The following is a 22,030-nucleotide window of genomic DNA, read 5'->3' as shown; positions in this document are numbered from 1 at the left end:
ACCAGTACAAATAGTCCCAAAAGTTGTTTTTATTATGGAATTAGCTTTTCTGCCTAGGCAATTATTTTCATTTGCTGTTTATAATCCAGACTTCAATAGTATAGTATAGTGGTAGAGTATGGAAGTCTGAAAGTATCAGATTGACTTGTCTGTTTTTACCATCCAAAATGACTAATAAACCACTCCATGCAGGATGTCAGGATACTTCTACAATAAAAGTAGAAGTTAAAACTACAAAAGACAAAAACGTTTACTGGCTTTTTTCAGCCAGAATTAGTTGGTTAGGTAGTGTTAGAATATAATTTCTCATGCCACAATGACAGATAAGTCCATAAATTAAATATTTAACCTGATATATTTCAAAACAGACTTGATCAATGAACATTTTTTTAAAGATACTTTTAGACAAGTAACACTGCTTTTCTCATCAGGCTGCTGTGATCTTGTGCACCTAAACTACATAATATGTCGGTTTAAAAACTATCAGAGCACATCAGCTCCTAGAACTGTGTGGTGAGTCCAAACTCTCCAGCTGTGAAGTCTTCCTGGTTTCCGGAATAGACTTTCTAATCATCCCATACCTGGTGCTTGGCTGAAATGACTGAAGGGAACATTAATGGAGTAACTGCTGCATGGCATTTCCCCGAGATACATGTGACTTCTTGCCTTCAGCTTCTTTCTCTGTCAGCTCACAGACAGCAGAGGAAACCCTGCACAGTGAGAGGGCAGCCACAAGAGTCTATTTGAGAACAGAAGCTGCAGTTTTGATAAGCAGTGGTTTAGCTGCCTCTAGGATGTCCAGTTCAGGGTCCAATGAACGACCAAGACCTTCCAGAACCATTATGGCAAAGATGATGGAAGCAAAATTGCTCTCAAGCTTCACCTAGAACCATAAACAACTGAATTAACAGGGTGGACCTTTTTTTATTTTTTGAGTCCATTCCACAGAGGCAACAGCTCTAGCTACGCTGAGAGGGAAGGGAAGAGGCTGGGGACAGCATACACACATCTGAAACTATCCTGCAACTCCAGTACCTGGAGTTTCAGAACACAATGAAATCTAACAGCAGGCCCAAAAATCAGACAACAGTTTGAGGGTAAGTGCCTAAGGGAACACAAGAACTTGGTTTTGAGTTCCAAAAGGGGGATGAAATTTTTTTCTTCCATACTGGAATAGCAGGAGCTTAGGAAAGCTCACCATTGCTAGTGTGGTTATAAGCTGCAGGAGTATCCAACATACCTGAACACATGCACTTGTGTAAGGGGGAGGTCACCTTCTGAACAGCCACCAGACCCCCACAGATCACAGAGGAAATGATCCTCTGCTCCGTGTGTGAACAAACTACTCCCCAGTTCCCAGCCAGGCACCAGGGTTGTTTCAAGGCACACCAGGGCAGTAAGGATTCATGGAGTTGGGAGAACTTGTTTTGTAAGGGCCTAAATTACATTTCATGTTATTAGAAACCAGCTTAATGAGGCTTAATGACAAAAATATCTAACTAAGGAATGTTTAGGGGCACCATTTGCAGGCTGGGCAGCCCTGTGGCTGACAACATTCTCATCTGTAGTTAAGGCCACCACAGCTCTGTTGATTTCCAAAGTTGTTTCCAACCGTGGAACCTTTTTCCCCAAATACTATCAGTTATAGGAAGGAATCTTTGTTCTGTGAGAAACTCCTCACTTTTGAGGCCTCTAACAAACCAGTAAAACAGCCCAGTGCTGTTATATAACCAGGTATCCAGAAAGAGGTCCAGGGAAGAAAGCATGCAATGATGTAAAAGTGGACCATGTATTAGATTTCATTTTCTGCTTCTAAGCGATTATAAAATAGACAGGAAAAACTATGTGTTACAGCAACATTTCTTTTAGTAAATAATATCAACCAATGCATTTGCAGCATTAAGACAAAACCCAACAAAACAGAAATTGGCCTCAGTAGGGTACATATCAAGCCCTGAGAAACAGTATGCCTGCAGCACCTGGATGCATTCCTGCAGCCCCCCTCCTAGCAGTTCCTTTTAGAAGTTACAGTCCCTCTCCTTGTCAGCCCTTCATGTTCCCAGCAGTTCTCCTCCCCTAATGAGCTTCCAGCTGTTGAAGGCAGACAGTGACAGGACCTCACCTTGTGGGTCATCAGTAGTTTAAAGACATTAGAGAGGAGATTTGCCACCTGAAGCTGGAATACAAAAGGAGAAGTTAACAACTGATCAAAAAAACCTGTGGTCAAGAAGACTGAGCCATGTGAGTGACAGGCAGGATTCTTCTAAGTGTTTGTTAGCATTTGGTTCTGGTGGTGGGACAAGATAATTGGGCTGACAGCAGCCAACATGGAGGTATGATTCCCCCCCAACCCCACTCAGGATCAGGAGTTCAGCTGTGACCCACAGCTCTGCTTACCTGACAGCCCAGGAAGGCTGAACATGCCTGACCTCACAGCAGTACATAATGTGCACTAATTTGCTCAAAGCCACCATACTACGCTCTCTGAAGTACCCAGGCTGGCCTTAGCTAACAGGATGCAAGCTGTAACATCACACTCAGCCACTCCTCACAGGGAACTGCAGATGTTAAAGATTAAAAAAAAACAAACCAAAACACAAACAAAAAAAACCCACAACCAAACACACACACTTTTTTTTTTTTTTAAAAAAAAGAAGTTAATAAGAAAGGATTTATGGACTTTTGCTGCACCTGAGAGACTAAGAGCACCCAGTACTGGTTGGTGGTACTGAGGAGATCAGAGCTGGCCTTCCCACATGGATCATTCTGAAAGCCAAGTTGCACTGAATTGGAGGTAAGCAAGGGTGGGACACTGTGTGTGCACTTGCCTTTCCTAGGGCAATGGTGTTCCCCCGGACCTTGGTCACTAGTTCTGCCATCTCAGCTTTGAATCGCTCGATATCCTGGCACTGGTTAGCACGGGCATGATGAAGGATTAGTTCTGCCACTCTCTCCCCCTGTGAAACAAGTCAAAAAGGAGAATCACGACTTGATCAATGCCAGCAGGCCATCAGGAGCTGCAGATCATCACTCCCAGCAGGCCTCTGCCACACAGCTCCCTGGAGGAGCCGTACTGCAGGGAGAACTCCCAGGGCCATGTTTTCCCGTTCCAGCAACACCCAATGAATCAACAGAAGCAGGTGCAAAAAGAGCAGAACTGGTCCAAAAGTCTTAGCTGTTATCTGGCAAAACCCTCTTTATTTTCTTCTGTGCATTGTAGGGTAGAACACAAGAAAGATCAATCTCAGTGAGTCAGAAGTTTCAGGGGGAAAAATAAAACCCACAGGATCGGCATTTTCTTCTCAGCAGAGGAGATAAGGGTGCAAAGGAGGACATACATTAACCTCCCTTATGGGCTAGATCCAACTTTCCATATGCAAACTGGAGAGCAAGAGCGAGCTGATTCTATACCAGCAGATGTTTGGTGAGAAAGAGGGGGAACCATATTCAAGCTTCACTTGTGAGAGGCTTTATACCTCTTCTTGGAAGACATGTCTGACAGCAACGTACAGAGCCAGAGGCCCCAGGTTTGGCAATGAGACTTGGTGTTGAAGTTTTTCACCTGCACATCATGAATTACACCCAGCCTGAGCCGTGCCTTCATGCATTTGCAATCAAGTGTTTGCAGTTTTTGCTTAGTAGCTGAGAAGTCGGGCAGCACAGGATGGGCCTGAATACACAGTTTAGCACCAACACCTCAGTATGTTCCAACAGGTTAAACAGACCAAGTTAAAGTGTGCCCCTCTTGAGATATACTGGTGAGCCACCCAACCCACAGCTGAGAAACTGCAACATGCAAGTATGAGCACAGATGCTTGTTCTCAGTATGAGCAGGAGACATCAGCACTGGATTCTTTAGTCCATCTGAGAGTGTATTTTAAATAAATGGGAAGATAAAGTAGTTCCCCTTATACAGAGGAGTCTGGCAGAGGCCAGACCCAACCTGCCCCGTTTTGCTTCCTCTTTTCTTTGGATGCTGACACAACAGCAGAATGGAGTATGGCATATGGGCTTTCCTGCAAAGCTGCAGAAGGGAACGTGTGTGCAAGACCAAGATGTTAATCCATTCCCTCCTCTTGTCTAGCAAAACCTGGCAGATGCTGCAAGTCTCAAGCACGAGTGGCTCCCAGGCAGCCCTAACTTGCATCAGAAGCACTCCCAACCAGGGAGTGGCAGCCAGTGCTTCCCATTTAACACCTTCTGTCGCCTGGGCCACTGAAATGGCTCCACTCTGGGATTCTCCTTGCTGTATCTGAACATCTTACCCCTGTGTCTTGTATAGCTTCCACGCTAGCAAATCTCCTCTCCCCTCTCAGAGAGGTTTGCAAGGGGAGAGAAAACTATCACTTGGGCTATCAGACTCCATCTGTCTCCATTCCACAGCCTCAGCTCCCCAGCCCCGTGCCAGAGGCCTCACCTGGCCCTGGACCACGGCCGTGAAAACCGCCCGGAAGTTCTGCATGTCGGCGCTCTGCAGCTCCGCCACGATGCCTGCGTCCAGCAGCACCAGGCAGAGCTGCCTGAGGGGCGGCTGCACTTCCACCACGAGCGTGTCACACAGGTCCACGATGGCCGTCTGCTCCTTGCAGCTGGGGCTGACACAGGCCATGCCTTGAACCAGGATGTTCCCAGGGTGCAAATCAGCATGGACAAAGTTGTCAACAAAGACCTAGAGGACAGGCAAGTCTTAGAGAAAGCAGCTCATTCCCACCAAACCTGCCCGTGCCAAAACCCCCAGGCAAATAGCAGAAGTTTGTTTCTGGTCTGTTCACCATCATGTGGGTCACCCCAGGCAGCAACATAGCAAATGGCTCCTGCTGCAGACCAGCTATGCTGAAACGGCACGGGTGCTACTCGCTCTAGGAGTGAGCAGGGCTGTGCGAAGAAATCCTGTGTTTGCTAGAGGTCAGGTAGGACAGCCAGGAGTCCCAGCAGGAACAGTAGCACTCTTGGGCAATTAACCCTAAACTGGGGGCACACTGGTGGGTCTTGACAAAGAGTAATGCAGTAAGGACAGGCCATTTGCCATTCAGTGGCATGGGTTATAGCAAATGGTTAAGTTTGTCTAGTCCAGGACATCAACCCACATCACAACTGTATTGATAAATATGGAAAATGAGTTGAGATAAGACAAATGTATGTAGCACTTCTCTGCCTCTGCTAGCAGTTAGCAGCAGTTAGCACCAGAAAGGACTAACAAGAGGGCTAGCACAAGACAGTACTTCCCCACTAGCCCTCCTGGCCCTGCAGGACTTTCTGTCCCAAGGAGGTTTATTTCATGGATTTCTCCTACAAATTTGTCCAGTTGCCATGTAAATAATTAGAGCTGTGTGAAAAAAAGAGGGTTTTTTCCTTTTGTAGGTGTTGCCTGCAAAAATGACCTCTGATAATTTTATTTCCTCCTCATTGGTCTGTTTTGAGAAACCATACACAATAGATCCATATTCAGTCTCATGCACTCGTGACTACATATATCTGTCATAAGCTACTCATTTCTCTGCTTTCCAGAGTTAAGAGTCCAAATTATTTCACCATTCCAGTATGGAAGCCATTCCACACCAGTAATTACCCTGGGTGTCTTCCTCTTCTCCCCTTCTAGTTATATTACAGCCCTTGAAATGGAGGGTCCTGGACAGTGCGGGACTGGAACTGCACAGAGTTTTGGTTGGGGTTTTTTTGTTGGTTTTGATTGGTTGGTTTGTTTTGCTCCCCCCCCCCCCCCAAAGAAACAGCCATAATGTTGTTTCTTTGCTCTTTAATTCTTTTCTACTCCTAAAATTTTGGGGGTTTGCTTTGCTCCTAACCATTGATTCCAATGTTGGTGTAAAAACTATTCTAGTTCCACCATTGCTTTTCTGAGTGGTAAAAGCTATTTCAGAGTCTGTCATACAACACAGTCAGAACTGCAGGCTTCCCCATCACCCCAGCATGATGTTGCAGTTATCAGCTGAATTTCATCTGACACTTACTGCCCACACACTCAGTACTGTGAGGCTCTTTTGCAACTCCTCCCTGTTAGTTCTCATGGCTCCTCACGAGACAATTGTGTCACCCTCTCAATACCCCTTTTCAGATCATTTGTGATTATTTCAACCACAGATGGACTGAATCATAAGCTGAATCTGGCCAGGTTTGTTTTCTTTACTCCATATTTAGTTCTTCCTTAGAAAAAGGCAGTTTTGGAGGAGGATTCGATACATAAAGAAACTAGCTAGCTGTTTTCCTTGTGAGTTGCATCCATAGTCTCTACAGAGAGCAGATATTAACTAATTACATTGCACTTTATCGTACTTGGGCAATATGTGAATATTCATTAAATAAACCAGTGGGTTTCCTAAGCAATGCACTGATCAAGTTGCATAGGACCTTACTGTGTGCAAGCAGATCGCCCTTCTGCAGTGGATGAAGCTCCGTGTCAAAGTCTACAGCAGCAGTGTGTCTAGCCCAGGCTTTACTCAGACCTTGTGCCACACTGCACACAAAGTACAGACCCTCCCTCTGCCAGTTCAGGAGTTGCACAGTGCTCAAGCAGCCCACGTCACGGGTTACCACGAGATACCTGGCATCCACGGGCTGGCTCTCCGTGGGGAGAAGGGTAGGAGACGTGGGAAGCAAACAGGTTCTCTCTTTAGCCCTGTTGTCTTATTACCCCAGCTGAACAGCTTTTGCAGGAAGACAACTTCACTTCCAGCCTCAGCCAAGTGCCTACCATCTTTAGAAGCATGTCCATGCCCATCTTTGCAATTCTCTTCCTCAGCTCTGTGGCAATCTCTGCATGCAGGTAGTGCGAAATAGGCTCACTCTCCTGAAAAAGATGGAGCTGGAGTCAAACACAGCCTGTGTCCCACCTTCAACCACACCTTTACCTAGGTGCCCAGAACTGAGGGAAAATGATAAGAATACCCTAGGAAGGACCTGCTCATTAGAGGCTGGACCTACTGTGATGGAGAACATCAGAGAAGCAAAGGTTTGTTCTTTGAAAAGGCAGTGATATAGCCTGGGGTAGAAATATTCTTGCCAGGATCACATGCACAAAAACTAAGGCTGAGGGTAGCTTTTGTCTGTGACTGAAACAGCCACAAGGGAAGTGAGACAAGCATCAGAAAGGGTCAGATCGCTGGGCTCCTTGCTTTGACCCACCACAGCAGAGAGCTGAAGCGTGGTGTCGGTTTGCAAAGCACAGGCAAGCGCATGGTGGCTGGACACACTGCTGGTCTGCTTGGTTTCAGGCCAAGTGTTCACTTCTGTATGGAGTTGTCTGCAACCTGTCTTCTGGGATGCACTGTTTACAAACAGAGAGAGTGGAAGAGACACTGAGGAAGGACACCAATCTCTTTAAGCAAATAAGAGAAAAGTATCCTTCTGCCTCTGATTGATCACTCCTTCTCAAAAAACACCTCCTTGACGTGTTCTCCTAAGCACCTTCTCATTGCTACCACTGCTCCAAGACCTTCAATTCTTACCTCAAATGTTTCCACTAGAACATCTGCCGTTACCAAAGGCCGAAGGGGAGTTGGAAATTTCACAAAATCGACTTCTAGGAAATTTTGTCGGAAGCGCTCCAGATTTCTGGCTTCGTAGCGTAAGTCAATCTCAAGGGAGAAAAAGTAGGTTAGAAATTAGATGCAATTAGAATTAGATCTTCAGGATCCTGTATGAGGATATGACTATACGGTGCAATACTCGATACCAACACAACTAGTCAGAAAGCCAGAAAGAAAAAAAAGAGTGGTGCTTCTTACATGCTTATAGCTTTCCTGATGGAAGAGTAGAGTAACAGACTGGGTAATAGCTGGCCCAAAATCCAGCACCTTTGAAATACAGGTGACTTACTACAGGGGTGGTGTCTCCAAACAGACCAGGACTGAATTATTTTCAAGGGTAAAACAGAACCTGAACCAAAGCTAACTGTCCAAATAGCAAAGCAGTCGGATAGGGTAGAACTGCAGCCTTAGCCCCACTTTACAGATAGGCAGCCACAGCAGGAAAAAACATGATGTAACACGCACAAATTAATCCACTATGCAAAGAGCTGGCCCCAGCTCTTCAGTGATGTGGTGCCTTGACACAAGGGGCATCTCTCCTGCCCACTGCTGCTGCCCAAGGAGGCAGGATAATCTGGCCTCACCTCCTTCATCTGGCAGTGGGGAATATCCTAGGGATACTTGTTCTTTCAAAGAGAAATAGAAGGAAATTTCAACAAGCCTATCTGAGGCTCTCCTAAATCCTCAGTCTTCAGAGCATACACCAAAACCTCTGCCAGACTGAACTGGTGCTACTGACCTCAAGTCACGTCTGAATACAGTCAACAGTTTACAACATGGATGTACTGTGCAATCTTTTTTGCAATAGCAGAAAAGAATTAAGGCTTTCAAAAGTTTATAATAGGCTTCAGAATCTGAAGCCTAGTCACAAAAATTAAATTAGCAGATAATGGTTCATTTTAAAAGAAACATAAGCATAATTAAGCCTGTGGTGAAATCTTCATTAGTTTGGTAGTAAGGACGTTTCAGGACTGTGTCTTTGTAAGACATTACTAAATCAGGATGTTTTCAGATCTATTTGTAAAGCTTAACTTTACCAACACTATGAGTCGGATGACAATATAGAATATATTATTAACTTATGTAGAAGTGTATTGGTTATGCCAATACATGTACCTCAATGCTAACAACCATGACCAGTGAGCTGATTGCAAACACATGTAGGACTGAAGAGTAAAAACACACATCTGAGCACTTATTTGGAGAGATTCTTTTCCTAAGGAGAGGTCTCTCACCAGTGTTCATCTTTCACAGTGCTGCAAAAAGAAGTGACACTATGGCTAGCTAGTGGTTCACGCTGTTCGTTAGAAAACATACTCTAAAAAAAATATTTTTAAATCTAATAAAGATTGTTAAATTTTTTCATTGGTTTGATTTTTTACGCTGGGAGCATATAAGCTTTCCTACAGTAACATTACGTGACTGATTAGCATAAAGAACGTAACTAAAGAACAAGCAAGCCTTCATGTAAACCCTTAAAAAGTAGCAGTACGAGCAGTTAGAGCCAGCCAGGAGCAAGACAAAGGGCTGTTTTGTTTCAGTATGTGGGGACCATGGCATGGCACGCACCTGCTGAATCATAAGCTTCTCAAACTCCTCCACAACCTCTGTCAAACTGAGCCACTTGAATCCAGGGAGAAGTCCAATGATGTGGCTACCCATCTTCATGAGAAACAGATCCATCTGGACTTGGTGGACCAGCCCAGGGTGCAGAACCTGCACAAGAATGAACAGTGGCAAGATCAACTCCCCACTCTATTTCAATCAGCTCAAGTGATACTTTCCAAAAAGACAGAACCCCGCCTATTAGGCTGGGAGCTAACAAGGCTTCCCCAGCTTGTCCTCAGAAGACTTCACATTTTGCCATGGATTAAGTTGTAAAGAAACATTTCATAATCGTCAAATGGAATATATCTGTGCTGGAGACTACAGTCTCACCCAATGCTATTTTCCACTACTTTCATGCTCCCACCCTCTCCCTGCCATGTAGTACTGACTAGTATTTGGAGCAGCTCAAATGTAACATTTCTTTAACTAAACTTTGCTGGAAAGAACTTATCTGTTCCAGAATTTTTCATGTGAGCAGAGAAGGCGCTTCACTGTCTGGAAGGTGAAACCAAGCTTAATATCCATTCTTTTAATGTAAATTGGGCCCTTGTAGGCATTTCTGGTATCCACATGCCACGTCAAACGGTGCCATAGGCACTGCATGTACTTGAGCTCTCCGGGCTGCGAAGAGCTGGGGCCGCCACAAGTCTGGACTGCAGCTGGCTGAAACCAGAAAAGACACCCAGGGAGATGAGCATCACTACTGTCACTCTACCTGCCCCTAGCCAGCTTCTCATCTCTCTGGGAATTAACTGGCCTCATCCAGCATGCTCCATTGTCACACATCTACCAGTCAGATGACTTACTTTAATGGCTACAGGCGTGAGATGTCTGGCTGACGAAGGATTTGCGTTCAGGAGTGGTTTGGCCATCTGCTCCGTAAGGGGCGTCCCGCTCATAGGGCTTCCCTGGGAGCAGTCTGCTGGTCTCAGCTCCACCCTGCTCCTCTCCTCCTGCATCTCCTCGCTCTTCCTCCTTCTCCTCAGCCATCTGAGGAGGCCTCTAAAGCCTGACACTTCCCATGCTTCAAAAGCAGACCTTAATTCTGAGCGCTGCGCTAGCTCCTTGGCCTGGGAGCCCGCAACAGCCGTGAGGTCAGCATAGGCTTTATACACCTGGGCGACGCAGCCCGAGCCCACTGGCTCCCGGCTTTGGAACTTGAGGATGCCCGTCCAGTCCTCGCCAAAGGCCTTCCTCAAGAGCTCATCGGTGTGGGCCCACGGGTGTGGGCTCACCTCGACGTGCAGCTTGGAGAACTCATCGCAGAAGGCCTCGGAGAAGAGGTCCCTCCGGGTGCTGGCCCACTGGCCCAGCTTGACACAGGTGGGGCCGGCGGCCTCGGCCGCCCTCCGCAGCAGCCGCAGCCACAGGGCGCCCAGGCCGGGCCACAGGCGACTCAGCGGGTAGAGCAGCAGCAGGGGGCCGAAGCGCAGCAGCAACCCGCAGGCCCGCAAACCCAGCCGGAGCACCAGACCCAAGCGCCGCGGCGGCCCCCGGGCCGGCCGCTCCGGGCCGCGCTCCCCCGCCCACACCGGCCGCCGCTGCCCCGGCCTCTCCTTCCACCCGCTCCCAGCGGGCACCACCAAGGCCACCGCGACCCAGCGCCCGGCGCGCAGCCCGCCGCGCCCCGCCGCCACCCAGCAGGCCGGCGCCCCCCTCGGCCCAGCGGCCCGCCCGAGGAGGGGACGCGGGAGCGGCAGCAACCGCGCGGCGCCGCCCGCCGCCATCGCCCGCCGCCGGTAACGGCCACCCGGAGGGGCGGGGCGGGGCGCGGCAGAGCGGCGGCACCCGCCACTCAGCGCCACGCCAGCCAATCAGCGCCGGCGGGCGGGGGAGGCCCGCCCCTTAAAGGGCCAGGAACGACAGCGCGGGAGGAGCGTGAGGCGGCTGTTCCCGCCCCACAGCTGGCACCCGAGTCCCGGGGGAGGCGCCGGCCTGAGCCGCAGCCCCCGGGAGGGGCGAGCCCCCAGGCCGTTCCAAAGGAGGACGAGAGGCCCCTGCCCTCCTGTCACCGGGCTCCTGCTGATGGGAGGGACGGGGTCTGCACCTCGGCCTGCACGTCCCCGTCCATTTTGACAGTTGCGGTGGGCTCATGTCACCTCGGCTTTGCGCCTGCCTCGGCTTGGACCAGGGCACTGCATCAAGCTACAGGTGACGTGAGGGGGTTGACACACGCAGGGGGTACTTCAGCCATTGCAAGGGGGCGGCTGCCTCTCCTTTCTCCCCCGGTAAGAGAAGCCAGTGGTTACCTTTTTAAGAAGCAGCTGAGGCTTTCTAGCGGTAGCCCGATGCTGGCGAGTGAACTGTTGTGATTACTAGTGGCTTTTCCTTAGTGGGGTATTAATGAAACAGTCAGAGCTTTGAGTAACGGCAGTATTTGAGGGCACATGACAGCGTATCACTACTAGTAAAAGAAATTAAAATCAAAAGCCTGCTGAGGTGATGATGGTAGTTCAGTAGCACTAACGAGCTGTTTCATCCTCCAAGCTTGCTCTGAACCCTGGGCTTCCTGCCCTGCAGATGATGGCAGCGCTGGGCCTCCTGCTTATTCCAGAGTCCACTGGCGATGTGTGAGCCTCGTTAGTAATCACACTGCTAGAGAGGATCGCTCACTTCCTTCACGGAGGACACACGCCTTTTGTAAGTCGAAACTAATGTACCCACTGCCAAGGATGCAGCTGACAAGGACATCATCCCTCTCTCCCTTTTGGGAGCTTTTGTATAGGTGACCCCAACCTGTCAAGGAGGGTGTTTTAGGGGACAGCCACCGCAGAAGTTGCCATTGCAGAAGTTCAGCAAAGCTACTGTCCCGTGCAGGGAGGCTTTGGGCTGGGGGCTGTGGCCTTTCACACTGAGACTTGGGCTGGTTCCCAGCCAGCTTCTACTCGGGGGGGGGGAAATTCCCCTTTCTGGTATTTTTAATGTGCCGTGGAAACCAAAAGCCTGCAGGAAGAATGAATCCACTTCCCAGGCCAGATCCCTCGCTTGCTTTAACGTGTAGCTCCGATCTGACCAAGTGAACCCCTGTGCCAGCAGGGAGGTGGGTCTCGGCCCGGCGCTGCCACGGGCCCGCTGACCGATCCGTGCCGCAGGGTCGGGGCTCTCCCGGCCGCCGCTGCCCGGGCCCCGCCACCCGCTCCTCCCGCAGCGGGGAGCCGCTGGAGCAACTGGTGCCGTGTTGGTGGCAAGTAAGGACTTTCCCTCCGACACGTCTGTTTGCAACCAGGCGCCTTGTGCACCTCAGCTCTTTTTCAAATTTCTGGCCTTGCCTCGGGCACCCCCCTCGCCTCGGGCACCCCCCGCCGCACCCCCGCGGACGCCGGCCGGCCGGCAGCGCAGGACGCGGCTCTCCGCGGAGCGGGGGGCGGTCGCGGTTGCCGAGGCGGCGGGGCGGGGCGGGGCGGCGCTCCCGCCGGAGGGCGGCGGGCCGGGGCCGGGGCCGGTGCCGGCGGGGGGCGGCGGCAGCGGCGCGGCGCTGCATGGCGCGGCGGGCGGGGAGCCCCCAGCCGCGCGTCCGCACGCCGCCAGCCCGGCGCCCGGCGCCGCCGCCGCCATGCCGGGGCACGGCCCCCCACCGCCGCCGCCGCCGAGGAAGGTAGGGGGGCGCGGAGGGGCCCCCGTGGCGGGGCCGGGCAGGCGGCGGGCGTTACCGGGAAAGAGCGAGCGATCGGGCGGGCGGGCGGGCAGAGGTGCTGGGAGGCAGCCCGCCGTTGGGCGCGGAGGATCGGTGCCGCTCCAAAATTTCTCTTAATTCCTTTTTCCTTCAGCCCCCCAAACTGGCTTTTCTCCCCCCCCCCCCGGTACTGCGTTCGGCTGTAAAGACGGAAACCGGGGGGCGTGAGCTGAACACCCCCCCAACCACCACCCTCCCGGCTGCTGAGGGCACGGCCGCTCACCCGGTGCTTTCCCGCCGGGACGGGGAGGGCTCGGCCGCTGCTCGCTCCGTCCCCGCCGGGTGCGGGTGGGCCGGGTCGGCTGCCGGAGCGGTGCTCGGCCACGGGAGGGTGGGAAAGGGACTGAGGGGACGTGGGAGCTGCTGAAAAGCCGACCCGAGTGGTTCGGGAGCGGTGGGGCGGGGGAGCAGAGGCAGCCCAGTCACCCAGCATGGGGCCCCTGGGTGAACTCAGCGCTCGCTCGGTCTCCGGCAACAAAAAAGATGAGGAAACGCTAAGCAAATTCTTTGGGAGAAACCTGGGCCCTGCTGGAGCAAGCAGCAGAGTCCTCCTCAGTTTCAGCAAAGTTCTGAAGCCCTCGGTATTCGTAGCTCTGCATTTCTCCCATTCTGTTCTGGATAGCCTGCTTTTCCTTTGCCTTCAGCGGTAGGAAACGTCGGCACTTGGGTGCAGCCTGTACCTTAACAGGGTGGCATTTCTAACTCCCGCTTGGGATCCATGAGAATATTCACCTGTCCTGGGGGAAGAAATGCCAGCTTGCCTTCCTACTCTGGTACTCCAGGATGATGGGCGCTAATAGAGTTGGTGGAGGGAACCGGTGGTTGGAAAGGGAACAGGGAAGAATTTACTGCTGGTCCCAGGGTGTCAAATGCAAACTGGGGGGTAAACCATGCAGGGTGTATCTGGGATGCTTTCAGAGGTTTTGGTGTTATGAGTCGCCAAGGAGCCTGACTGCTGATGCCTAGTGCTGGAAAAGGGATGGTCTAGGGGGGATTGGGGCTTTCTGACTGCTTGGGGCTGCACTGGAGCCTTGCAGGAGCAAGTAGTAAGTGCTAAGCATGGGGCGCTTAATACTGCTCTTGACAAGAGCACAGCTTGTTTTGTGGACAGGTGAGCAAGTTATCTGGGAGCTGTTCCTGACCTTGAGGTGTTCCGGCCACCTTTGCTGTTGCCGTTTAAAGCAGGGTGGTTGCTTTTGGAGAGGAGTGTCTCTGGCCTGGAGCTCAGCTGGGAGGATAAAGAGAGGTGGAAGGATTTCCATGGGACTTTCATTTGCTACTGGGAGGGGAGCTGCTGCTGTTGCTGGTGGATTACAAAGCTGTTTTCTGTGTTGGCTGCCACCTAAACTGACCACTCATTCTTGGTGTGTGGTAGCGAAATCCAGTAAAGTGTACTGGCTCCATTTCTGAACCACCAGAAAGGGAGCTGTTACTGCATCCTGCCAGAGGAAAGGAATGCGTTTCCTCGACCCTTGTGTTGTATTCTGAATTGTTGTCATTGGGGTAGTGTTTGTGGGGTTAGGTGGTTATTGGGTTTTGGGGGGTTTTCGTTTGGTCATTTAAAAAAAAAATAATCCAAACAGTGTTCCAGTGTGTGAGAATGGATATCTACCACACTGGGACAGACTTGGAAACAACTGAAAATGCTAAGTATGGAAATGAGAGGAAAGCCACAGGATTTCCCAGGGTAATACAGCGCCTCTTTGAGAAACGGAAGAGAAAGCACTGAAAACAAAGGGCACTGGAGTGACCTGGGATGTAAAAAGCAGGCTAAAGATTTATGGCTCAGCTGGGACCTCTCTTTGCCTGTGGGTGAGAAGGTTGTGTGCTGAAGCCTGGATTGGCCTTTGGCATGTCCTTGTCCTGACAGTCCATGCAGAAGTTGCTCCCTGTTCATCAGCTCAGATCCCCAAGCACGATGTTCCTTGTAGACCACAAGTGTGTGTGGAGTGTCCCAAAGCGCTGCTTTCGGTAGCGTCCCCAGTTCACTGCCTTGGGAAATCTTTTAGGACATTTTGTCTGCAGACACAACCACATGATGCTTTCTGTTCTCCAGAAACAAGAAGGGCATTTAGATCCTTTGTCAAGCACTTACAATATGCTTGTCTTTCTCCCATGCCTGGCATATTTATATGTTAGAAATGTTCCTTTTGACAATAAGATGATAAATAAAGACCATGTAAGCTGCAAGGCAGTGGTTTTCAGAGGTGAGCTTAATCCAGTAGGAACTTTTCCACGGAGTGATTCTGAATATCAGCCACAGTAACTAATTCATATAGACTGGAATGAAAACCTCTGTTTTGCCTGGTGCTCTGGGCGCACGGAGCCAAATGCAGTCCTTGCCCCACGTGTAAGAAATTTGCCAGTGAGATCTTCACTCAACAGAGCCAGACTCTTAAACGTGGAGAGATGCTGGGTGTTTCAGAAGTGCCCAGTAAGTGTCATGTTCTTTTGGATCCCCCTGAGCGCATCACCCAAGGCAGCTGGTTCTCTCTTCCTTTTCTAGCACCTGACATTTATTTCCTGACTGGAACTGTGCTGAAGCTGCTCCTTCCTAAGTGGAGGCCAGACCAAGGGGAGAAAAAGCTCTGTAGTGTACCATTAAGCCCGTGAGAGTGGAGAAGAACCTCTCTTAAGCTCATGTTGAGGCTGGTTAATTGTGATGATCAGCTCTCTTAGGCATCCAGAGCTGGGTATAAGCTCTTCAGGGAAGCATTTTTTAGCAGAAGGATTTAAGTACTAGTGGCTGATATGTCTGTTGGCAGGATCCCAAAAGCTGGCTGGAAGAGGCCTCTACTATGAAGGAAATGCTGAAATAGGACTTTAATGAACTTGCATAGCAGTTCCTTAAGGACTGAGAAGAGTCTCCACAGGGAAGATGGGAATGGGATGTAGCTAGAAAGAAATTTCTTGTTGCATTCGGGTTATGAGCATAAATGAGTGAGTGTGGTTTTGCGTAGATACAGCTCAAATAACATTGTATCTGAGGGGTACCGATCTGTAAGCACTGTTTTACCCAGACAAGGCTGGAGAAGAGGCAGTATTTTCTTGATTGTAGCTCTGAAGTGCAATGGAAAGGACAACAGCACGCTTACCTTGCTTATGGGATTTTTCTCTGGTTTTCACCTCTAAGTGGCTTTACCAACTACTGGAAATGAAAGCAAAGGCTGAAATGTGAGAATACGCATGCCGTTCAGTGATTTCAGCCCAGGTTTTAGTGAAGACCACTCTCAACCTTGGTGTCCATGGTCAGCCTTGTGTATGCCATATGGTTGAACACCAGGCTCCTGGTTTCATGAAGGCTGTGCTTTTGAAATGTAGGTTTCTGCAGGGGCCTTGTGTGATCTTGAAGTTGGGTGCCTAAGACAAAGAAACTAGAGTCCCTGGAGCTGCTGACCCTCTGCAAGCTGGGTTTTCAACTGAGAGCTGTGTCCTTGGGTGGAAGTGTGGCACAGAACAGGCTGAGGACCTGTTCAAGGTCTCTCTTGTCAGTATAGCACTAAAAGGCATCATCACTATCTTGCATTAATAAATATGTAAGGTCTATAGGCAAGTCCTACTCAAGATCTGTCCCTGGCTTTAGGTGGTTCGCCTAATTGGGTCAAGGTACTTTGTGTCTGTAGACATAGGACAGATGAGGTGAGAGTCCCAAGTCCCCAGTCCGGTGCCTGATCAGAGCAGTGGATACTTGTCTGCGGCTCGTGAGAGTCCTCACCAGTTCATGTCTTTGAGTGAGCCAGGAGCTCAGTGGGAACTCACAGCGTGGAGCCTGCTGTGAAACATCTTTGGGGCTCTGCCATCATGATGGTCACATCCCTCCTGTGCTGAGGTGGCTCTGAGCATCTCTGAACCATATCGTGTGGTTCCAGCCTGTCACCATTGCAGTTGCCAACAGAGCTTGTGCTCTTGGGATAATCCTCATGTGATGGCCAAGGTATGCTGAAACCCCCTGGGTTTATACTGCTTTAAGGTAAATACGTTGCCTAAACATTTGTGGTCAAATGCAGGGTGCCATGTATGTGCAACAAAGACCCCAAAAGGGGGCTCATGAGAAATCTTCCTTGCAAGAAGTTTTAAACACTAGGACTCCTTTCTTTAATGCAGATAACATGCACTGAGAATCTCATTTCTGTCTTTTCTGCAAATAGTACAATCCCATAGTAAAGCTGAGGGGAAGTCAAGCGTAGTTGGGAAGATGGAAGCTTGAAAGAGTAATGTCTTGCTGGAATGAACGCTGTGAGTGCTGGTATATCTTCATCCTTCGTTTCAGTGATTCTTCCCCTCCCCAGATTAGGGAAACCCCCTGCAGCTGGCATACTGTTAGTTCCAGGGTTTTAGCAGGGTGAATTCAATGGTTACAGTGGTGATTAAAGGACAGTTTTTACTAATTAAACTTGTTAGGAGTTAGTACATCTCTGAGACCCTGTACATTTTGGGTGAGGTCATCATCCCACCGCTGGGACACTCCCAGCCATCTTTGCTTGGGGTCTTTTGGTTTTCTTTTTTTAATCACTCGTACAAATGACAATTTGGCTTGTACGTTACCGGTTAGCTTTCCGTACTGTTACAGAATGTGCTGTTGCTGAACGTGAGATCTGTCTGTGTCGGCCATCTGACAAGCAATTCATGGGCGGTTGGGGTAAAGCCTCGGGTTGCTCCTCGGGAGTGGGGAGGCCAGGAGAGGAGGAGGTTGCCCTATGGCCGGGCTGTGGTGTTCAGCTTGGTCAGGAGTCACCCATCCTCAGTCCCCCTGTGCTGCAGCCAAAGCTCTCGCTCAGCCCTGTGCTCCTGGGCTGGGAACCGGCAGTGTTTATGCGATGAAAGGGAGCAGAAGATGGCTTTTCCTGAGCACTGCCTTTGCCCATGCATGTGCTGGCCCAGAGCCAGGATGGAAACTCTGTCCTCATGAGCAGAGAGAGGGAGATGGGAGGGGCAAGAGATGGAGAGGGGCCCAGAAGCAAAGGGAATTAAAATAAAAACGCCAACCCACACAGAGAAAAGCCTCTAACAGATGGGCCTGGCCATCTCCGGGTTCTTCACACGGTTTCACATGCAGCGTTGATGAGGTCTCATCTAGGAGTGTGGGTATGGGGCATGGATCGTTTTGAGATGCGTGATGTAAAATCAGAGTAAAAGGCAAAAGGAAGGAAGCTAGACAGGTAAGTTAGTTGTTGTTTGGCTCTATATGTGATGCCTGAAGTGGGGTGTGTGAGTTACTACTGGTGCTGTGCCACTAATAAGGCAGATGCTGCTGTGTGAGCCATTGGAGGGGCATTACTTTGTTTTCAACTGCGGCATCCTTTAACAAGGAAAGTCTTATCTCTTCTCCTCTGGAAAATAGTATTGCTAATGCTGACAGAAGTTTGTTTCACTGGTCTTGTTCCTTCTAGCACACATGCGGCGGAGGGCTATTGATCTGGATTGAGACTAGTGTAAAGATAGGTTCTGCAAGTAGATACTGGCAGCTGTATTTTCCTATGCCCAGCTCCTCATTAGGCATCATGGTAAGTAATCAGATTTGCTGAACAGTTCAGCATATGGGGTGCTGACCCTGCTTGGCAGGGTCTTGTCTTGGTTAGATATCTGTGCAGAAGACTGCCTGGCAGAAAATCTGGTCTCGGAGAAGCAGTCAGAAAAGCTTGGCTCTGAGCTCCTTTGAAAATCTGGCCCAGACACTTGAAATGTCAAGAGCTGATGATGGTTAGGGGCAACTTGAGTGGGGAAAGGTGCCACCTCTGTTGGAAGTGCATGAAAGAGTTCTGGGTGGGACCCTGCCAGGCAATGAGACTCGTGATCCTGCAGATCTCTGAGAGCAGATGGCTCCTGACCAAGTTCAGACACTAAGTTGTGTTTCCAGAACCTTACTGGGGACTCTGGCAATCCACCAGAGAGCCTGTTTCAGGGGGAAAGGATTTGCTGCTCTTTGTAACCAGAATAATTTAAAATGGCTAGACACTCTGTGTTTTAATTAAATTTCCCTTTGGGAATAAAAGTGGTGAAGTGTTTCTGTGATCCTTCCTACACTTAAATATTTTGTACAGTGCCCCCAGTTTGGCAAATCGTTTAAGCAGACATGTAGGTCTAAGCGCATGCTTAAATCCACCCAGCAGAGCACTTTGGCTCCCAGTGCAGTACATCATTCCTGCTCAGGGAAGTTCAGAGTGGGCTTCATGAAATCTAATTGAAGATAGCAGGCTTTGAGCATAGGCTTAAAATTAAACACCTGCTTAGGTGTCTTCCTCATCACAAGTGGTCTCACACACCCAGTTGTATTCTGTAGAATCATTTTATATTAGCGATCTCCTTGAACACTGCTTTCCTCTTAATATCCTGCGAGACTTCTTGCCAAGTGCTTGCTGACAAGCGGCGTTACTGTGAGCAGTTCAGGTGAGATGCTGTCACAGCCCTGGTATTTTGCTAGCATTGTGAATAGGCATGCATATGTGAATGATTAAATCAACCCATCAGGGTGTCATCTGGAGAGGAACAAATGCTGAGCTTGCTTTGCAGGCGGGGGGAGGATGAGATCCCTCTCTGTATTTTTTGCTGAAAGCTTTTCCCCTCTGCAGATGTGCAGCTGCTGTAGTTCCTTGCCAAAAGCCGGCCGTGACTTTCAGAGCTGGGGAACGTGCACACATCTGTTTGCAGAGGAGAGCAGCGAAGGGGCTCGGGTCTCCTGTCCTAGGGGATTATGTTCTCATGATAGATAGTGCTGGCTGTCATGGAGGGAAATGGCAAATTTCACAGGGCACTGTGAGGGCACTTCATAAATATGAGTTTGCTTGCCAGCATCAGCCAAACATCACCTTGCTAAATGAGAAAGAAAAGAGCTCCCAGAGACTTTTCAGACGATTGGAGCTTTTTCTTTAAAAGCGTTAAGCCCCCCTAGAAAATGGATAGGTTTTCCACATACAAAAATACAATGTGTTTCAGCTGCAAAGCATGATGTGACTATAGGCTTCACATTTTCCTTTAGGTAAGAGTCGAGTCTTGGGTTATCCTGAGCTCAGAGTGGCTTAGTAACAAAGGGAAATAAGTGCCTTTAACTATAAATTGAGAAGGGTGTCTTCTCCAGCACATGTAGCACTTCAGAAATCATCATCTGGCCAAAAACAGACCCTGAGGCATCCTTCACAGTCTGCTGAAGTCCAGGGGAGCTTTTCCTTGAATTCAGTGAGCTTGGGATCAGGCTGTAATTGAGAATCTGTTTTCCCCTCCCTTGGCATGCTAGGCTATATGCGCCGCAAGCAGATTCTGCAAGAATATTTCTTACTGAGAAGAGATGGTTAAGGTATTGAGCTTTTTCCAGATGATGTAAGAAGGCCTGATCTAGCTGGCTGCCATTTTTCAGCTTTGTCACACTCTGAGGGAGGACTGAGAGGTTTCCTACTGGGAAACCAACACATGGTAACTGTTTTTTGCATCAGATTTCTGTCTCTGTTCCCCAAGATTACTATGAGTGACTCAAGTTGAAGTTCTGCCATGGTGTCACCTCTCACATACAACAGTCCTTTCCTTGTGTTGGTGAAGGATACTGGTGGCTATCGCCACTTAGTCTGTGCTAAAGCTTGCCCCATTGGTATCCTCTTGTTTGCACATTAGGAAATTTTGTTCTAGGATGATTTAGAGTACACAAATTCAGCGGGAATCCAAAGTTTCCCCTGTTAAAATTCCTAAATTCCATCACTAGTCAGAGAAAGATGCTTTTGGATGTGTTTCAAGGAAAAATAGGATCACCTCTAAAAGGCACAAATTTCGTAACATGTTGTCAGAATTTGATGAGGTTGGGTTTTTTTCAAACTACTTATTCTGACATATAATATATTGCTTCATGTCCCGCTTGCTTAGTGTTTGCTTGCATGGGATAAAATTATTTTTCTAATCCAAGGGAATCTGGAAACATTATCAGAAACAAAGTGCTTGCCATGTCAGAGCAGTGAAGGACTTCAACTCTGACCAACAATCAGTGCAGGAATAAAAATTCTAGCTTTACTGTTCTTCAAACCAAACTACCTACATACACCAATTCCAGTCCCTCTGCTCATTCATGCTCAAGGCAGCCTTCCATTAGATTTTTATTATTATTCTTGTGAATAGACTAGACTAGACTAGACTAGAATAGTTCAGTTGGAAGGGACCTACAGCTATCATCTAGTCCAACTGCCCGACCAATTCAGGGCTGACCAAAAGTTAAAGCACGTTGTTAAGATCATTGTCCAAGTCCCTCTTAAACACTGACAGGCTTGGGGCATCGACCACCTCTCTAGGAAGCCTGTTCCAGTGTTTGACCACCTTCTCAGTAGGGAAATGCTTTCGATGTCCAGTCTAAACCTCCCCTGGTGCAGCTTTGAGCCATTCCCATGTGTCCTGTCACTGGATCCCAGGGAGAAGAGCTCAGCATCTCCCTCTCCACTTCCCCTCCTCAGGAAGCTGTAGAGAGCAGTGAGGTCACCCCTCAGCCTTCTTTCTCCAAACTAGACAAACCCAAAGCCCTCAGCCACTCCTCATAGGACATGCCTTCCAGCCCTTCCACCAGCTTTGTTGCCCTCCCCTGGATGCATTCAGTAGCAATATTTTATTTTCACTTCAGGTTCCTGGTAAAGATCTGGTTTTTGAAAAATCAAGCCTGACCTGGGATTACATTGATTTTCTTTCTTTCTGTTTTTAAGTAAAAAGACATTATCAAAAAAGCCTGGAGACGGGTAATCACTAAACCATTTTTTTTTTTTTCCTGAAGGACTGTTGTCTCACTGTCTCTGTTGCCCATGTAACTTTTTTTTTTTTTTTTTTAAATTGTGAACAATATTTTGCAATAAAGGAGATTGTTGTATGACTTGCCATGAAATCCTTGAATGCAGAGTTTAGCATAAGATTGTATAATGCAACTTTTCTTAAGCAGTTGTTTCACAGAGTCAGCATAACTTGGTTATGCTTCACTGATGAAGCACAGTGAGATGTATGTGGATGAGATCACCAGAAAAACAAGGTGGTGTGTACTTCTAGCAATGACCTGGAAGTGAGGTTTTTGGGCTTTTTGGTGCTTTGGAGGAAATTATGTGATATTTCTTTTTCAGTTTTGTAATTGAATAACAACAAAAATATAAATAACTATTTGGAGAAAGATGGCAGAGTAGCCCCATCTCTTCCCTCCTTTTTTCTCTTCCAAAAAAAAATATGGTGGGAAGGAGGAAAAGCCTAAACAAAG

General features: G+C 48.9%; 2 protein-coding genes across 5 annotated transcripts in view; one reads left to right on the top strand and one right to left on the bottom strand.

Moving 5' to 3' along the window:
* Window positions 1-21: 21 nt before the first annotated feature.
* ADCK2 (aarF domain containing kinase 2) lies at window positions 22-10,879 on the bottom strand. Its single transcript, XM_074901271.1, has 8 exons — window positions 9,959-10,879; window positions 9,114-9,260; window positions 7,464-7,592; window positions 6,710-6,805; window positions 4,418-4,669; window positions 2,829-2,957; window positions 2,123-2,176; window positions 22-883 (listed from the first exon to the last, which is right to left on the bottom strand). The coding sequence occupies exons 1-8, from the start codon at window positions 10,877-10,879 to the stop codon at window positions 740-742; spliced, it is 1,872 nt and encodes a 623-aa protein (XP_074757372.1). The 3' UTR covers window positions 22-739.
* A 1,761-nt stretch (window positions 10,880-12,640) lies between these two features.
* The window catches only part of DENND2A (DENN domain containing 2A), a 61,488-nt gene continuing 52,098 nt past the window's right edge, over window positions 12,641-22,030 (top strand). For all 4 annotated transcript variants that reach the window (XR_012633376.1, XM_074902005.1, XM_074902002.1 and 1 more), the window contains exon 1: window positions 12,641-12,747. The gene's annotated coding sequence lies outside the window, so the exon portion shown is untranslated. The remainder of the gene's footprint in view (window positions 12,748-22,030) is intronic.

Source organism: Athene noctua, chromosome 3 (genome assembly GCF_965140245.1).
Source record: "Athene noctua chromosome 3, bAthNoc1.hap1.1, whole genome shotgun sequence".
NCBI classification, from domain to species: domain Eukaryota; kingdom Metazoa; phylum Chordata; class Aves; order Strigiformes; family Strigidae; genus Athene; species Athene noctua.
The sequence above is the reverse complement of the archived record's forward strand: the minus strand, read 5'-3'. Positions and strand labels throughout refer to the sequence as shown.